The sequence below is a fragment of the Mesoplodon densirostris genome, chromosome 6 (assembly GCF_025265405.1).
Source record: "Mesoplodon densirostris isolate mMesDen1 chromosome 6, mMesDen1 primary haplotype, whole genome shotgun sequence".
NCBI lineage: Eukaryota > Metazoa > Chordata > Mammalia > Artiodactyla > Ziphiidae > Mesoplodon > Mesoplodon densirostris.
Window position 1 is genome coordinate 73,293,151 of NC_082666.1, and position 14,397 is coordinate 73,307,547.

The window sequence follows — 14,397 nt, forward strand, 5'->3', positions numbered from 1 at the left end:
AGTAAACATGTTGAATTCTGTTTCAGTAGCACCCTTTGCTTGGCCTCAGTCCCCTAGATCACACATCAGGCAGCAAAGGCTTGCGTGGTAGTCTTTCCTTAGGGAGGGCGATCTCAGTGGAGCAGGAGGGAGGCAGAGCAGAGGCGGGAGAGCAGGTGGGGGGAGGGTGCTACTGAGCGTGCCACAGCCTGATGAGAGACCGATCACTCGGTGTCCCCGGACAGCTTCAGGGAGGTCATGTGAAGCCACTCTGTCTTCAAACAGTTCATCGGGGGAGAAAAGGAGAACGATTTCTCCATGGGCGGCCATCTCCCACTGGCGGAGCACGCCCCCGCAGGGTGTTAGCCCCCTACTCTTCACGGTGCACATGCACGCGCGCCAAGTGGGTGCTGTCGTGCCCGCCCCATGCCTCAGCTGCGACAGGAGCACTGCGGTCGGAGGGAAGGGACAGAGTGCATGTGGCGTGAGTGAGGTGGGCACTGTTCTGTTGTACCCGTGAGCAATGTGAGGGAACAAGAGAAGCCTCCGCAGCAAACTCCTTCAGCTGTAGCAGCAGCAAGGAAACTCAGCTCCCTGTTTCAAAGACCAGTACAAGCAATTCCTAGGGCCACTCTGGCTGGCCAGCAAGGCGAGCGTTCCCTTCTGGCGTGCTACAAAACCCGAAGGTGTTATCAACGTCCCCCAAGCCAGGAACCTGGGAGTCAGGCTAGACTTTTTCTTTTCCTTTCCAGTTTCCAAATTCTTTAGCTTCTATGAATCCAGCATTTTTGCAACTCCTTCTCTTCCCCTTTGTCCCACAGCTGATTCTTTGTTCTCATTGTTACTGTATCTTTCCTGGAGGATTGCAAATTTTTTCCAATTAGGTTCCCTACTTTTCCCAGTTAAGGTAGCTTTGGCCTCCAGTAGGAGGAAATCCCTACTTAAATTGGCTAAAATGTTGGAGGTAGTGTGATTCTGAGGTGTTTTAATCCAATTGCTCTGAGCATCACATTTCAAATTAACCATGTCCAAGAAAGGAGAAGCATCTTTCTTACGTCTGTCTTAGAAGGGAGAAAACCTTTCCAGTAGCTCCCAGCAGACTTCCCCTCAGGTCTCATTAACAGTATTTTATCACACATGCAAGTGTAGTGGCCACTGGCAAGAGAAATGGAGCCACTTACGATTGCCCTGGACCAATCAGGATCCCCGCCCTGGGACCACACAGAGGAGGATAAATACTCAATAAAGTGAGGTTCTGATAGGAAGTAAGAAGGGACTGATGTTAATTAGGAACCGCCAGTGTCTGCGCTGCACCCTCTGATCTTGTGCCCTCCAATCCACGCCACCACTATGACGCTGCTGAAATACAACTATGAAATAATTCTCTTCCACTGAAAACAGTTCTGTGATCCTTCTTTGCCTAAGGATTGAGTCCAAGCTCTTAGTGTCGTATACAAGACCATCTACAAGCGAGCCTCAGCGTTTGCTCTTGCCATGTTCATTTCTCAACCGTGCCCCCACTTGTACCTCTAACACACACATCATGCTCCTGAGAAGATGTGCTGCCTCCCAGACATGACTGGCTCTACCATTCTTGGGCGCCTTTGTTCAGACTGCTCTCATCCTGGAGCTCCTGCCCGCCCCCCCTCCATTCAGACGGCAAACGTTGATTTACCTCTTGATTTTCACTCCTCGGGTCATCTCAGTGACGTCTCTCCAGAATCCTTGGTAGAGTAGACTCATCCTCCTTCATCGTTTCACTGGGTCCATTACATAATACTATCCTTGCCACTGTAACACATCATTGTGCTTCTCCCTACTAGACAGTCATGTTATTTTCATCTTTGCATTCCCAGCATCTAGCAGGATTTGTCACAATGGGTAATAGAAGGCACTTTTGATGTCTGATGAACGATTGAGTGCCTGAGGGCTTAGAGCCGAGTGAGCTAGTCTGAGTCTATTGGCAGCATATGAAGGGGGTTAATCGTGGAGAGAGAAGGTAGGAGTGATCAGTATCTTTGTTATTTTCTGTAAGAATATAGTAACATAGTTGGAGAACTGGTGAAAGGGTGGTTAAAAGATTGGCGAAGGGTTTATCTGTCCTCTGCCAGAAGGCCAGGTGGAATGAAACACGGGTGCTCATAAGTATTATTTATTTCTTATTTAAATACAGGCAACCCTTTTGTTGAAAGCAAGTTTCACTGCACAGCAGATGCAGAGTTCTGTCTTATGGGGAGCTATCACAGCAGAATTCTTCTGCCATAGAGAAAGTTCTAATTATCTGAACAAGATTTAAGCCTAAGCTGCAAAGGCCATTGAGGGGTGTCTTCTGCAACTCTTGAAGTGATTTGGAATTTTCCTTCTTTGACAAAAGCTAGAGTAAGAGATGTGATGGACTGCAAAAGGCTGTGTAGTTCTCTCGTTCTGTTTCTGCTTGGCAGCTGTTCAGTCACCCTGTTGGTCAACAGTTTGGATGTTGGAATAGTTGGGCGCTGTCTATGGGGCAGGGAGCCCATGGTAGGTAACTGTGATGATAAAGTACATGACAGTGCAAGAGCACGGGGTACTTGTAACTTGGGGTGATTCAGTAGAGATATCTACAGATGTAATAAAATAATGGCTGGAAGAAGCAGCAGTGGCTGTGGAAGTGCCAGGTGGGTAGGACACAATTTCGGAGTTTAAGGCATACAAAAATGACAGTTGGGGTATTGCAATTCAGAGCAGCCATTGATATGCTCAAGCAAATAAAGAAAGAATAAATAATAACTGGCATAACTGGAAGAATTGACTGTGGGATAATCAGGACCTCAGTATTGGAAGACAGTTATAAAACTGTAGGGTGAAAAGAAGGCTAAATGGGACAAATACTACTGTAGCCTGAACAACACAGAAAATAGAATTGAAAAGGAAGGGAGTGGCTAAGAGCATAGGGTTTCAACTAGGTACATTTGTTTTTATCTCATCTCTGCCATTTATTAAGCGTAAGACTTCAACTCCATCTGATTCTCAGTCTCTTTATCTGCAACCTGGAGAAAATAATGGTACCCACGTTAGATAGTTGTTATCACGAGTAAATAAGGTAAAAGTACTAAGCAAGCAGAGTACATACTAAGTATAAAAATAATGGTACAGGGCCTCCCTGGTGGCGCAGTGGTTAAGAGTCCGCCTGCCGATGCAGGGGATACGGGTTCGTGCCCCGGTCTGGGAGGATCCCATATGCCGCGGAGCGGCTGGGCCCGTGAGCCATGGCCGCTGGGCCTGCGCATCCGGAGCCTGTGCTCCGCAACGGGAGAGGCCACAACAGTGAGAGGCCCGCATACCGCAAAAAGAAAAAAAACAAAAACAAAAACAAAAATAATGGTACATATTTATTTTTACTTTATTATTCAAGGGTAGTTTTGTTTCATGTTTTTTTAAGGACCTGGATGTTGTTCTTTGTTAATTTTAACCTCGTGAATCCAAATAAATAGCTTTGAACCCTCTTGGGGTTTTTAAGACCTGTTCAAACATTTTGCAGGATTTCTTTGCCTAGGAAACCATAGGAGCATGTAATTAAAATCATCTGTACAAGCAAAATGACCTTATATTTTTAATATTTTAAAAACTTTATTTAGGAAGAGATATGGGAACATATGTATATGTATAACTTATTCACTTTGTTATAAAGCAGAAACTAACACACCATTGTAAAGCAATTATACTCCAATAAAGATGTAAAAAAAAAAACTTTATTTACAAATATCTTCACAGAACTTTTGGCCACTGTCACATGGGCCAATTGTTGACTTTTCCCCATTAGTCCTGACAAGAATTTCATACCAATTTCTGGTGCTGCCCCATATAAGCCCCGAATTAGCCATTTGTATAGTTACTGCCTGTGTATCCAGGGGAAGCTGAGGATGCATTCTCTCTCTAGAGGAACATTGTATACCAGAGCTAACTGGATTGTAATGTAACGACAGTATGGCAGTGTCCAAAGAAAGTCATCCTTTGAAGGATGCTTAAGATCGCCAGATTGAAGAGGATGTGTTACGCTGGTAGAAGGTTCTTTCTTAGGGAGGTAACAGATTCGCGCTGTATCTTTTGGATCGTGAATCTGTTCCCTATCTGTGGCAGTGAGACACATTTTTATTATTCAGTTTGTTTAACAAAGACTTAGTGAGTGTTTTTACTATGTGCCAGACCCCATGCTATATCAGGGATTCAGTAGTGACCAAGAAGCAGATAGAGGTCTCTCCTTTAATGAAGCTTACAGTCCAGGGGAGGGAGCAGAAATTAATCAAAGAATCCCTCTTTGAATGAAAAATTATAACTGTGATGAATGTTATGAAGGAAGGGTTTGAGTAGGTGATGATAAGAAAGCGTAGAGCTGGAGGACTTGACTTAGCCCGGCGGGGGAGCAAAGGCTAAGGAAGTCTTCCCCGAGGGAGAGCTGTTTGAGATCTGAAGGATAAGTTGGTGTATCAGCCAGGGTTCCTGCAGGAGAGGCAAGGCACACCCGACAAGGTGTTTTAGAAGAGTTAAATAACAGGACCATTCACAATGACGTGGGCAGAGTAAAGGGAACCAACACGGTACGGTGAAGCGCCCTGGCACTACCAAGAGTGGGGACCTGTTATCACCCCTTGGCCTAAAGGGGGAGGGGGAAGGGGAGGTTATTGGAAACCTGAGAGACTAGTCATGGCGATAAGAGATGGAAGCCCAGCAAGAGCTGTGGCTTTTGGTAGAGGGGACCCAGCCAATCCATGGAGACCCGGGAGGGAGGAAGCCAGGAGAATAAGTCTTCTCACCTCACTGTCCTCGCTCCCTCTGACCTCCTGTTGTCTCTTCTCTTGGGTGATCCCAACCAGAGTCCAATAGCATGGAGCCATCGGAAGGGTTTAGAGTGTGGTGTGGTCAGACTTACATCTCTTCACAGTCCACCCTTTCCTCCCATCTTTTGCTGCACAGAAAGGTGGCCATGGTGCTACAGACGGCTGAGCACTGGGTTCTCATCCAGCTCTGCCCTTTACCAGTAGTGTTACCTTGGGCTGGAAACAGTCTCTCCAAGCCTGTTTCCTTCTCAGTACAATGGGGACATAACTATGTATTCTCCATCCCAGCGGGGCATGAGGATCAAATAGATGGTGTCTGGGGAACGTCCTTTGGAAACTGGAAACTGCTTTACGTGTGGAAGGGGATTTTATGACTCTCTTTTGCCTCTGTCTGAGGTGAGATACTGTTCCCTAGAATAAGAAAGTATAACTTAATGTCTGCCAAGGTCCTCAAACATACCCAGTTCTGTGATGGCCTGCCAGTGGTGGAATAAAAAATGGGCTCCATATAATCTTCTGTGAGGACAAGAAAACGTGATTAGAGGCAGCTCCAAGGCTTCCTGAGGTGCCAGATAAGACGGTGTAACAGAATTATCTGTGTTAATGTCCTGTCTTCTCCTAGTCTGGGAAACCCCAGCTGGAAAGGGCTGAAGGAGTGTATTTCCATTAGAGCCTAAATACTTGCTTGGACTTGTTTGTTTTTCACCAGAGAATGAATTCTCAGCCTTCCTCAGCTTTGTTTCCAACGTTTCATGGCTTACATAGACGGGGCAGAATGTCCCTCCCTCTCCTCTCCCTCTCCTACAGGCCCCAGACTGAAAATTCACTTGTTAACTTTTTAAATATACACACAAGCGGGAAACAGATGGCATTATCTGGATATTGCTAGCAAAAGATCAGATTCTTTTTCAAGGGCTATGCTCTGTTTTGAAATAGCCAAATGAATAAGGTTGTTTTCGCTTGAAATTAGTTATTGAAATAAGGTATTTGGACAACAGTTTATAATTTTTCAACTCTTCTCTAGGTAGGGTCTGGGCCTGTCAATGCATCTTCCTACCAAAAGGCCTAATTTGGCAAAACGCTGAACCGTATCAGGCTCCCTCCCATCTCTGAATTTTTCTCTCTCTCCCCGTTCCCTCTGTCTGCTGTCTCTCTCCCAGTGGCAAAACATTTCTTTGGTTTTTAGTCTGAAGGATCAAGAGAACTGAAAAACACTGCTCTAAGATGTGCTTCATGACACCCTAATAAAAGAGACAAAGTGTTCCCTTCACACATTTCTAGGACACCTGTCACCAGAGCAAGCAGGTGCAATTTCTATTGTATCTTAATTTTGTATCCATATTTTGGGCTGAGCATAGTATCTAAGGTACTATATTTTTTAATTAATTTATTTATTTATTTTTGGCTGCGTTGGGTCTTCGTTGCTCTGCACGGGCTTTCTCCAGTTGCGGCGAGCGGGGACTTCTCTTGTTGTGGAGCACGGCCTCTAGGCGTGTGGGCTTCAGTAGTTGTGGCACGCAGGCTCAGCAGTTGCGGCTCGCAAGCTCTAGAGCACAGGCTCAATAGTTGTGGCACACGGGCTCAGCCGCTCTGCGGAATGTGGGATCCTCCCGGACCAGGGCTCGAACTCATGTCCCCTGCATTGGCAGGCGGATTCTTAACCACTGCACCACTAGGGAAGTCCTATTATATTTTTAATTGAAGAAGGCTCTGGAAAGGTTCTTCTGGGTGTGGTGCATCTTTTTTAGGGGGCCATAGATTGCACTCACCAACCTACAGCATCCTCTCTCTAGACAGCAGTAATGGGTGTTATTGCAATAAACCCAGGACCATGTGAAGATGAGGTATTTCCTAGGCAGTATGAGGAGAAATGAATAGTGGTATTTCTAAAAGTATAGACAGCCTGACAGCAAATTCCAGAGACTGGGTGACATTTTAAATTAGTAATGCTCCTAATTATCCAAACCCTAGGAGACCATATGGAATACAGCCACAGCTCTAGGATTAATGTAAGTGGGCACCGTGAACCCATTCCTAACAGCATGTTCTCTTAGAATAATGGCACCATATCTGTGTCAGCACAGTGTGATACTGCAGTTAAAACACAGATACACACATGCACAACCTCTGATATTTCCTATTTTTTGGAAAAATTTTCCTACTATCAAAGTCAAGAAAAAAACTATTATAAATTTTCCTGAAAAAAGTAATACTTTATTTCCTTGTCATTCATTGCCTATTGGTATTGCTGGGTTAAAATATCAGATTTATAAAAGTGAAATTAAATAATCAACGTGTGATTTTATAGAACATGAGCTTGGAAGGCAGAAGTGCCCAGATTCAACTCCTGGCTCCCCTACTTACTGCTAGGTGAACTTGGGCTCATTCAATGTCTCTGATTTTCAGTTTGTCATCTCACAAGTGGCCATAATAATGCTGTCTATTCATACATTTATTGTGAGGATTTAGAGCCAAGTGAAATGCCTTGCTCAAAGCTAGTGTTAAAAGATGCTAAGAATAAAAGTCACTGATGAGACAGAAATACAGGAACCTGAGATTTCAGCGATCAGACTGAGCTTCAGACCTCAGCTTCAGCTGTGCATGGGGCCAGGGGCCCAATCCATACTGTCCTCCTCTTCCTTGCAGCATGCAGGTCCAAATGTTGGTTGGTCCCTTTGTGCCAGTGAATGGTGGTCTTCTTGCTTTAAGTCCTAGGTCTGAACACAGAGAATAGAAGTTTCTGTAAATTCTGTGTGTCCACTGTCTTAACACCCTCCTACCCTCCATATAAACCTCCCCAGCTTTTTGGAGGAGGCCTAAAAAAAAAAGCACATATCTCACTTTCGGATTTTTAAAGACTGTCTTCAGTTTTTCCTGAATATATATACACACACATATACATATACATATAATATGCATATACATATGTATATATGTATATAATGCTAAAAATTGAGACAGTTTTCATTTTGTTCATGCTGACAGGCAGGGTAAGCAGATTCATTGATGACCCACTACTTTTCTTGACCCTAAACATCCTAAAAGTAAACCATGTTACAAAGAAACTGTAGTAATAATAACAATAATTTGAAAAACACCAGTTATACACTAAGTGCTTTGTATACACTTCATACTAATCCCCACAGTAAACCTTAAAAGATGGGTATTATTAACCCCATTTAACATAGGAGAAAAAGAAGTCTCACAGAGATTCATAACTTGGGCAAGGTAAGACCACTTGTAAAAATCAAAGCTAGTACTTTGTCTGATCACAATGCTCAAAGTTGGCATGATGCCAACAGCTAAGCTCTGGTTTGTGTTTTCACCCCTTTTTTGTCTTTTCCTTTCCTTCCAGGTTGTTCTGGATGTTGGTTGTGGATCAGGAATACTGTCATTTTTTGCTGTACAGGCCGGAGCTCGGAGAGTCTATGCAGTTGAGGCCAGTTCAGTAGCACAATATGCTGAGGTAAGTGGTTGTATTTTTACAGCAGTTACGAACTAGGTCTTCAGTAAACTTCAGGGGACTAAGTGATGGACCTTCCACGTAGGTCATTTTAGAAGAATTTTTGTTTTACCAGTCTGATTTTTTTTTTTTCCTGTTGAGATGTTACTGCTGAAAGAGCTCGCCTTCACTGTAGTAATTGATATGAAAACAATTATTTAAAAAATTTCATGATACTAAAATTATAACAAAACTTTCTTGGGCCTGGGGGAGATGAATGCTATCTTATCTTTAATGACCTACTGAGGTGAGGAGTCAGACACCCCTGGAGCTAGGTTTATTTTTTTTTCTTAAATGCTGTACTGACAATAAGTACACCACTCACTTTCAATTTCAATTTTGGTTTAAGGGACGGTTGCTACATGGTTGTAGTTGGAGCATGGACAGATGCCTGTGCTTCTTTTTCAGATTTCAGGTTCTGATTGGAAGACAGGGAGATGCTTTCTTTTAAATATGGTACTCCATTATCATTATAAAATGTGTACAAATATTGGAGAATAAGTCAGAGTCAAGAGTCAAGTAATAATAGCTTTCAGTAATATTGGGATGTAATAACAACCCAGTCAAGCTGCAGAGCTGGATGTGTGTGTGCACGCGCATGCACAGGGTAATGTGCTTGTCATTCACACCTGGAGGAGGCCTGCATTTAAATGAGGGATAGAATGGCAGATAGAGAGGGAAGCTTGGCTGCTGCTTCTGAGGAGCATCCTGAAACTTTCCTCCGACCTGGGACACATGCTAGCTCTGAGCGATGGTTGGGTTTGGATAGAATGACCCAGAATGGGTCAGAGACCAGTAGACAGAAGGGCATGTTCGGAAGGAAAGACTGCCAGGGCCTGATGGCTGGCGTGTTGTTACACTCTCTTCTTCCAACAAGTCTTGGATAAAATATTTTTGGTCATTTGCTTACATACCAATTCTTAAGAGTCGTATTTATTAACTATTAGGTGCCCACAAAAGAATATTTGTAAAATGTGTACATTTTAATATTTGTAAAATGTGTACATTTGTAAAATGTGTCAAGAATAACAATACAGTGAATGTGTGTCCACTACGTCTTTTTTTTTTTTTTTGGCCATGCCACATGGCTTGCGGGATCTTAGTTCCCTCACCAGGGATCAGACCCATGTCCCCTGCAGTGGAAATGTGGAGTCTTAACCACTGGACAGCCAGGGAAGTCCCAACTATGTCTTTTAAGAGATAGGCCATTAGCATTTCCATTAAAGGTTCATGTGTCTTGTCCTGATCACTTCTCTTTTCTACCCTAAATAGAGGTAACCACTATCTTGAAATTTTGTTAATCACGTTCTCTCTGTTCTTTATAGTTTTACCACATATGTTTCTGTCCCTAAAAACATCCTGTCCCCAAAAATATCCTTTATGAACTTTCTATAAATGGAATCATAATGTATGTATCCTATAATTTGCTTTTTTCACCCAGCATGATGCTCCTGAGGGTCATTTTGTTGATGCATACAGCCATTGTTTATTCCTCTTCAATGCTGGATAGTGTTCCATTATATGAAACGCTCAGTGCACTGAGCTGTTGACGGACTTCGGATGGCTTCCATTATCAAAGTATTTTTATTAATATTCTTATACACACTCCCCACTGCATCTGTGCTGGAGTTTCTCAGTATATACCCAAGAGTAGAATTGTTGGGTAATAGGGCATGTGTACCTTCACCTCTGTTCTGTGATGCCAAATTGTTTTCCTAAGTGGTTGTTCCAATTTTCACTCCCTACAGCAGTTAACGAGAGTGCCAGTGTTCTCCAACTTTGTCAACACTTGATATTGCCAGGCTTTGGAATTCTTGCCAATCTGGTGTTTATTACATATTTGTGGTTTTAATTTGTATTTTCTACTCACTAATGACTTTGAGTATCTTTGCACAGTGTTTGGCCATTTGTACTTTCTCTTCTGTGAAATACCTGTTCCAATTTTTTTGACAATTTTTCTTTTGAATTGTTATACTAACTAATTCATTTGTAGAAATGATTTCTATATTCTGGATATTAATTCTGTTCAGTTATACATGTGAAAAATGTCTTCACCCAGTTTTGTACCTCATCTTTTCTCTTTATGGAGTTCTAAATAAGATTTAAGTGTGGAATTCTAAATAAGAAAAGAGGAAGGGCTTCCCTGGTGGCACAGTGGTTGAGAGTCCGCCTGCCGATGCAGGGGACGCGGGTTCGTGCCCCTGTCCGGGAAGATCCCACATGCCGCGGAGCGGCTGGGCCCGTGAGCCATGGCCGCTGAGCCTGCGCGTCCGGAGCCTGTGCTCCGCAATGGGAGAGGCCACAACAGTGAGAGGCCCACGTACCACAAAAAAAAAAGAGGAAAATACAAGCTTATATAGAGAGAGCCCATAGATAAAAATACCTTTGCTTCGATTTTAATAGATCTCAAAATGCAGTCTTTTTTTTTTTTTTGCGGTAGGCGGGCCTCTCACTGTTGTGGCCTCTCCCCTTGCAGAGCACAGGCTCCGGACGCGCAGTCTCAGCGGCCATGGCTCACGGGCCTAGCCACTCTGCGGCATGTGGGATCTTCCCAGACCGGGGCACGAACCCGTGTCCCCTGCATCGGCAGGCGGACTGTCAACCACTGCGCCACCAGGGAAGCCCTCAAAATGCAGTCTTAAGGGTGAGGAGTGGAGGGTAGAACTTTGTCTCAGGTGTTGCCCATTCGTTTAATCACATCTTCATTCACTTGCATCCCGCAAGTCTGTTTCTTGGGGGGTATAGGAGAAACAGAAATGACGAAGGTGTATTCCTGTATTCAGAGAGCTTCTGTTCTAATAAGAGATTGATCCTGTTGTTGTCTCTTGTATCAGACACCAAAAAGAGAGAGAGAGAAAGAGAGAGAGGCATTAATTTAGAGATTTCCTCTTTCTCATACAGTTTGTTTTCTCACGTATTTAAGGTGGTATGAGACATACTTGATAGTTATTTTTTAAAGTTTCATACCCTTGGTTGTAGTATTTTAAGGGAAGAGAGGAAGAGGGAGCTAGTGGTGCATTCCCTAGACATAGTCCTGTCTCCCTCAGGACTGTGTCCCAGCACACACTCCCAGTAATCACCAGCATACCCATGGGAGGGGCCGCTCTGAACTGTCTGTGTGATTGGTTTCTCCAAGAGAATTCTCAGCCTGATTAAACACATCGGCAGGACTGTTGGCTTCTCGCAGAGCGGGGCTACCCTCGTGGACACTTTTACCCAGAGGGTCCGCTGGATGATTGTAAGGGTCTCTAGCAAGAAGCCAATACAGAGAAGAAAAGGGAAGGAACTTAAAATTGTAAAACTTTGTATTGTTTTAAACTTTGAAACGATTTTAAACTATTTAAAGCGCGGACCTAATTTCAAACTTACAGATAAGTTGTAAAAATAAAAATAATTCAAAGGCTACCTGAATGCTCTTTACCTAGATTCACGTGTTGTTCACATTTTACCCCATTTGCTTTATCATTTACTCTTGCTCCCCTCTCACCATACCTGAATACACACACACACAGATATGTATACATACGTATAGGTGTGTGTGTGTGTGTGTGTATATTTTTTACATATATGTAGATAGAAACACACACACTTTTTTCCTGTGGGTTAGTTATATACATCATAGCCCTTTATCCTTAAACATTTCAGTGTGGATTTCCTAAGAACGAGACCATTTTGTTATATAAACCAAGAAGAATTTAAAGGTGAAAAAGAAGCTGTACCATGACTTGTCCATTGAGTCTTTCGATGTTACTGAATAAAAGGTTTTGGGGAGGCCCCAGCTTGAGCAGAGATACACTGTCACCATGGGCGTTGAGGCGAGAAGAGTCTACACTTAACTGCCTCTTTCCTTGCTTAGTATTTCCAGGGAGACTTGATTTTTAAAGCATTGAAACCAATGTTCCAAAGAATTCTGAAGCATCAGAGCTTGATTTTGTCTTTGGTTTTAGCTTCTATGGAGGATTTTTGTTCTGTAATCCTTCTTTTCTGTGTATGGCTAGGGTGGGGGGTGAGCAAGGGTAGCTTTCCAAATGCTGCGAGGACTGTCAGGCATCCTTGAAACCCTTGCTGCCAAGTCTCCTGTGCCCCTGAGGCCTTCCTGGCATGTGGCCCTAAGGACAGGCTACTTAAGAATGCATTGAGGGGGCCTCCCTGGTGGCGCAAGTGGTTGAGAGTCCGCCTGCCGATGCAGGGGATACGGGTTCGTGCCCCGGTCTGGGAGGATCCCATATGCCGCGGAGCGGCTGGGCCCGTGAGCCATGGCCGCTGAGCCTGCGCGTCCGGAGCCTGCGCGTCCGGAGCCTGCGCTCCGCAACGGGGGAGGCCACAACAGTGAGAGGCCCGCGTACCGCAAAAAAAAAAAAAAAAAAAAAAAAAAAAAAAAGAATGCATTGAGGGCCAGGGTTGGTTAGAATCTTCTCAAAGGATGGCTTTAAGGACAGCCTGGTCCCTCCTGATGGAAACCACGGCCTCCGCCGCACTCCTGGCTGTTGCCATGGGTGTCATGAGATGTCCTCCCATGGGCCAGGCCTTTCACCCTTGCAGAGGATGATCCGCACCAGCTCTTGGTTTCTGCTTCTTCTGCCGACACTCGTCTGTACAATTTGTGTGTGGCAAAGGCTAGTGTAAGCAGCACACAAAAGATTTTCACTCCAAGAATAGGCTTCAATAGCCTCTCGGCACACAGTACATGGTGCTACTTTCCACCTTTTCATTATTTGGTAATTGAACCGGCAGACATTTAATTCTTTTCTCTGGAGTCTTCATTAAATTGCTCGGAAAATATAAAATTGTAACAAGAAAGAAAAATGTATAAATTTAACTACCATTACCTGTCTGTGGATTCTTCTCATGAAAGGCTTCTGGGCTTTAAGTAAACAATATTTTCAGCTTGCATAGAATTCAGTTTCAGTCGCATTCAGTGGCTCCAACTGATTCTGTAAGGGCTGACCTCAGATGACGAGATGATGCGAATGACTCCTTGTCTGCAGGGCATGTACATTTAGTCATTTTTTGCAGGATGGTCATGAACCTGCCCAGATGCGGCCATATGCTTTCACCCTGGGCCACATGTGACATTTCTGGGTTAGTAACAAGAGATCATTCTTGTCCAAGGAACAGGGCAGAACTAAGGATCTCCCACGGGTTCCCAACCCATGAGCCTGCCCACCTCTAAAGGGCAGCTCTCTCTTGGTCTTTTTTTCTTTTCTTATTATGAAACATAAAGCTGAAGCCCTCAGATCATACAGACCAAATGGGGAAAAAGGCATTAATCCAATTTATACATATATATGTATATAGTCAAGGGGAGGCTCTTTCTTAAAATTGTGCACGAATGCATGTCATGTCTCTCCATCTAGATGATAAATTCCTTGAAGGGCCAGGAGATTAAAAGACTATCAGGGTAAGCAATCATGAATAGATTTATGTGTTGTAGTCAATTTAAACTTACAACAGAGCTCTCTGGCTCTTAGATTTAACAATGTTCATAATAATTATTGGGCCACTTAACAATTAGACTTTACTAGCACACAGTTCTTATATATGCTTCATTAGGATGACTTTTAAGGAGTCAGACCAAGTATTTCTAGGTCATGGGTGGTGGAAGTAAAGGCAGGTGGAATTGGATCTGTTGTGATGCTGCCTTTCTAGATCTGCTGGATTCATAATCTAGGGCTGCTCTGTCCAATATGGTAGCCACTAGACGTGTGGCTCTTTACATGTAAATATAAACTAATTTTTAAAATATCTTTATTGTAATATAATTGCTTTACAATGTTGTGTTACTTTCTGCTGTATAACAAAGTGAATCAGCTATATGTATACACATATCCCCATATCCCCTCCCTTTTGAGTCTCCCTCCCTATCCCACCCTTCTAGGTCGTCACAAAGCATCGAGCTGATCTCCCTGTGCTATGCAGCAGTTTCCCACTAGCCATCCATTTTACATTTGGTAATGTATATATGTCAATGCTACTCTCTTACTTCGTCCAAATTAAATTTCTTAGTCGCACTAGCTGCCTTTCAAGTGCTCAGTAGCCACAGGTAGCCAGTGGCTATCATATTGAACAGTGAAAATACAGAATATGTCCCTCATCAAAGAA

The 14,397-nt window shown here is 43.6% G+C and overlaps 1 protein-coding gene across 1 annotated transcript in view; it reads left to right on the forward strand.

Moving 5' to 3' along the window:
* LOC132492114 (histone-arginine methyltransferase CARM1-like) overlaps positions 1-14,397 on the forward strand; it is a 255,580-nt gene that overhangs the window by 156,669 nt on the left and 84,514 nt on the right. The window contains exon 5 of the mRNA XM_060101347.1: positions 8,149-8,259. Coding sequence (XP_059957330.1) covers positions 8,149-8,259 — 111 coding nt within the window. The remainder of the gene's footprint in view (positions 1-8,148; positions 8,260-14,397) is intronic.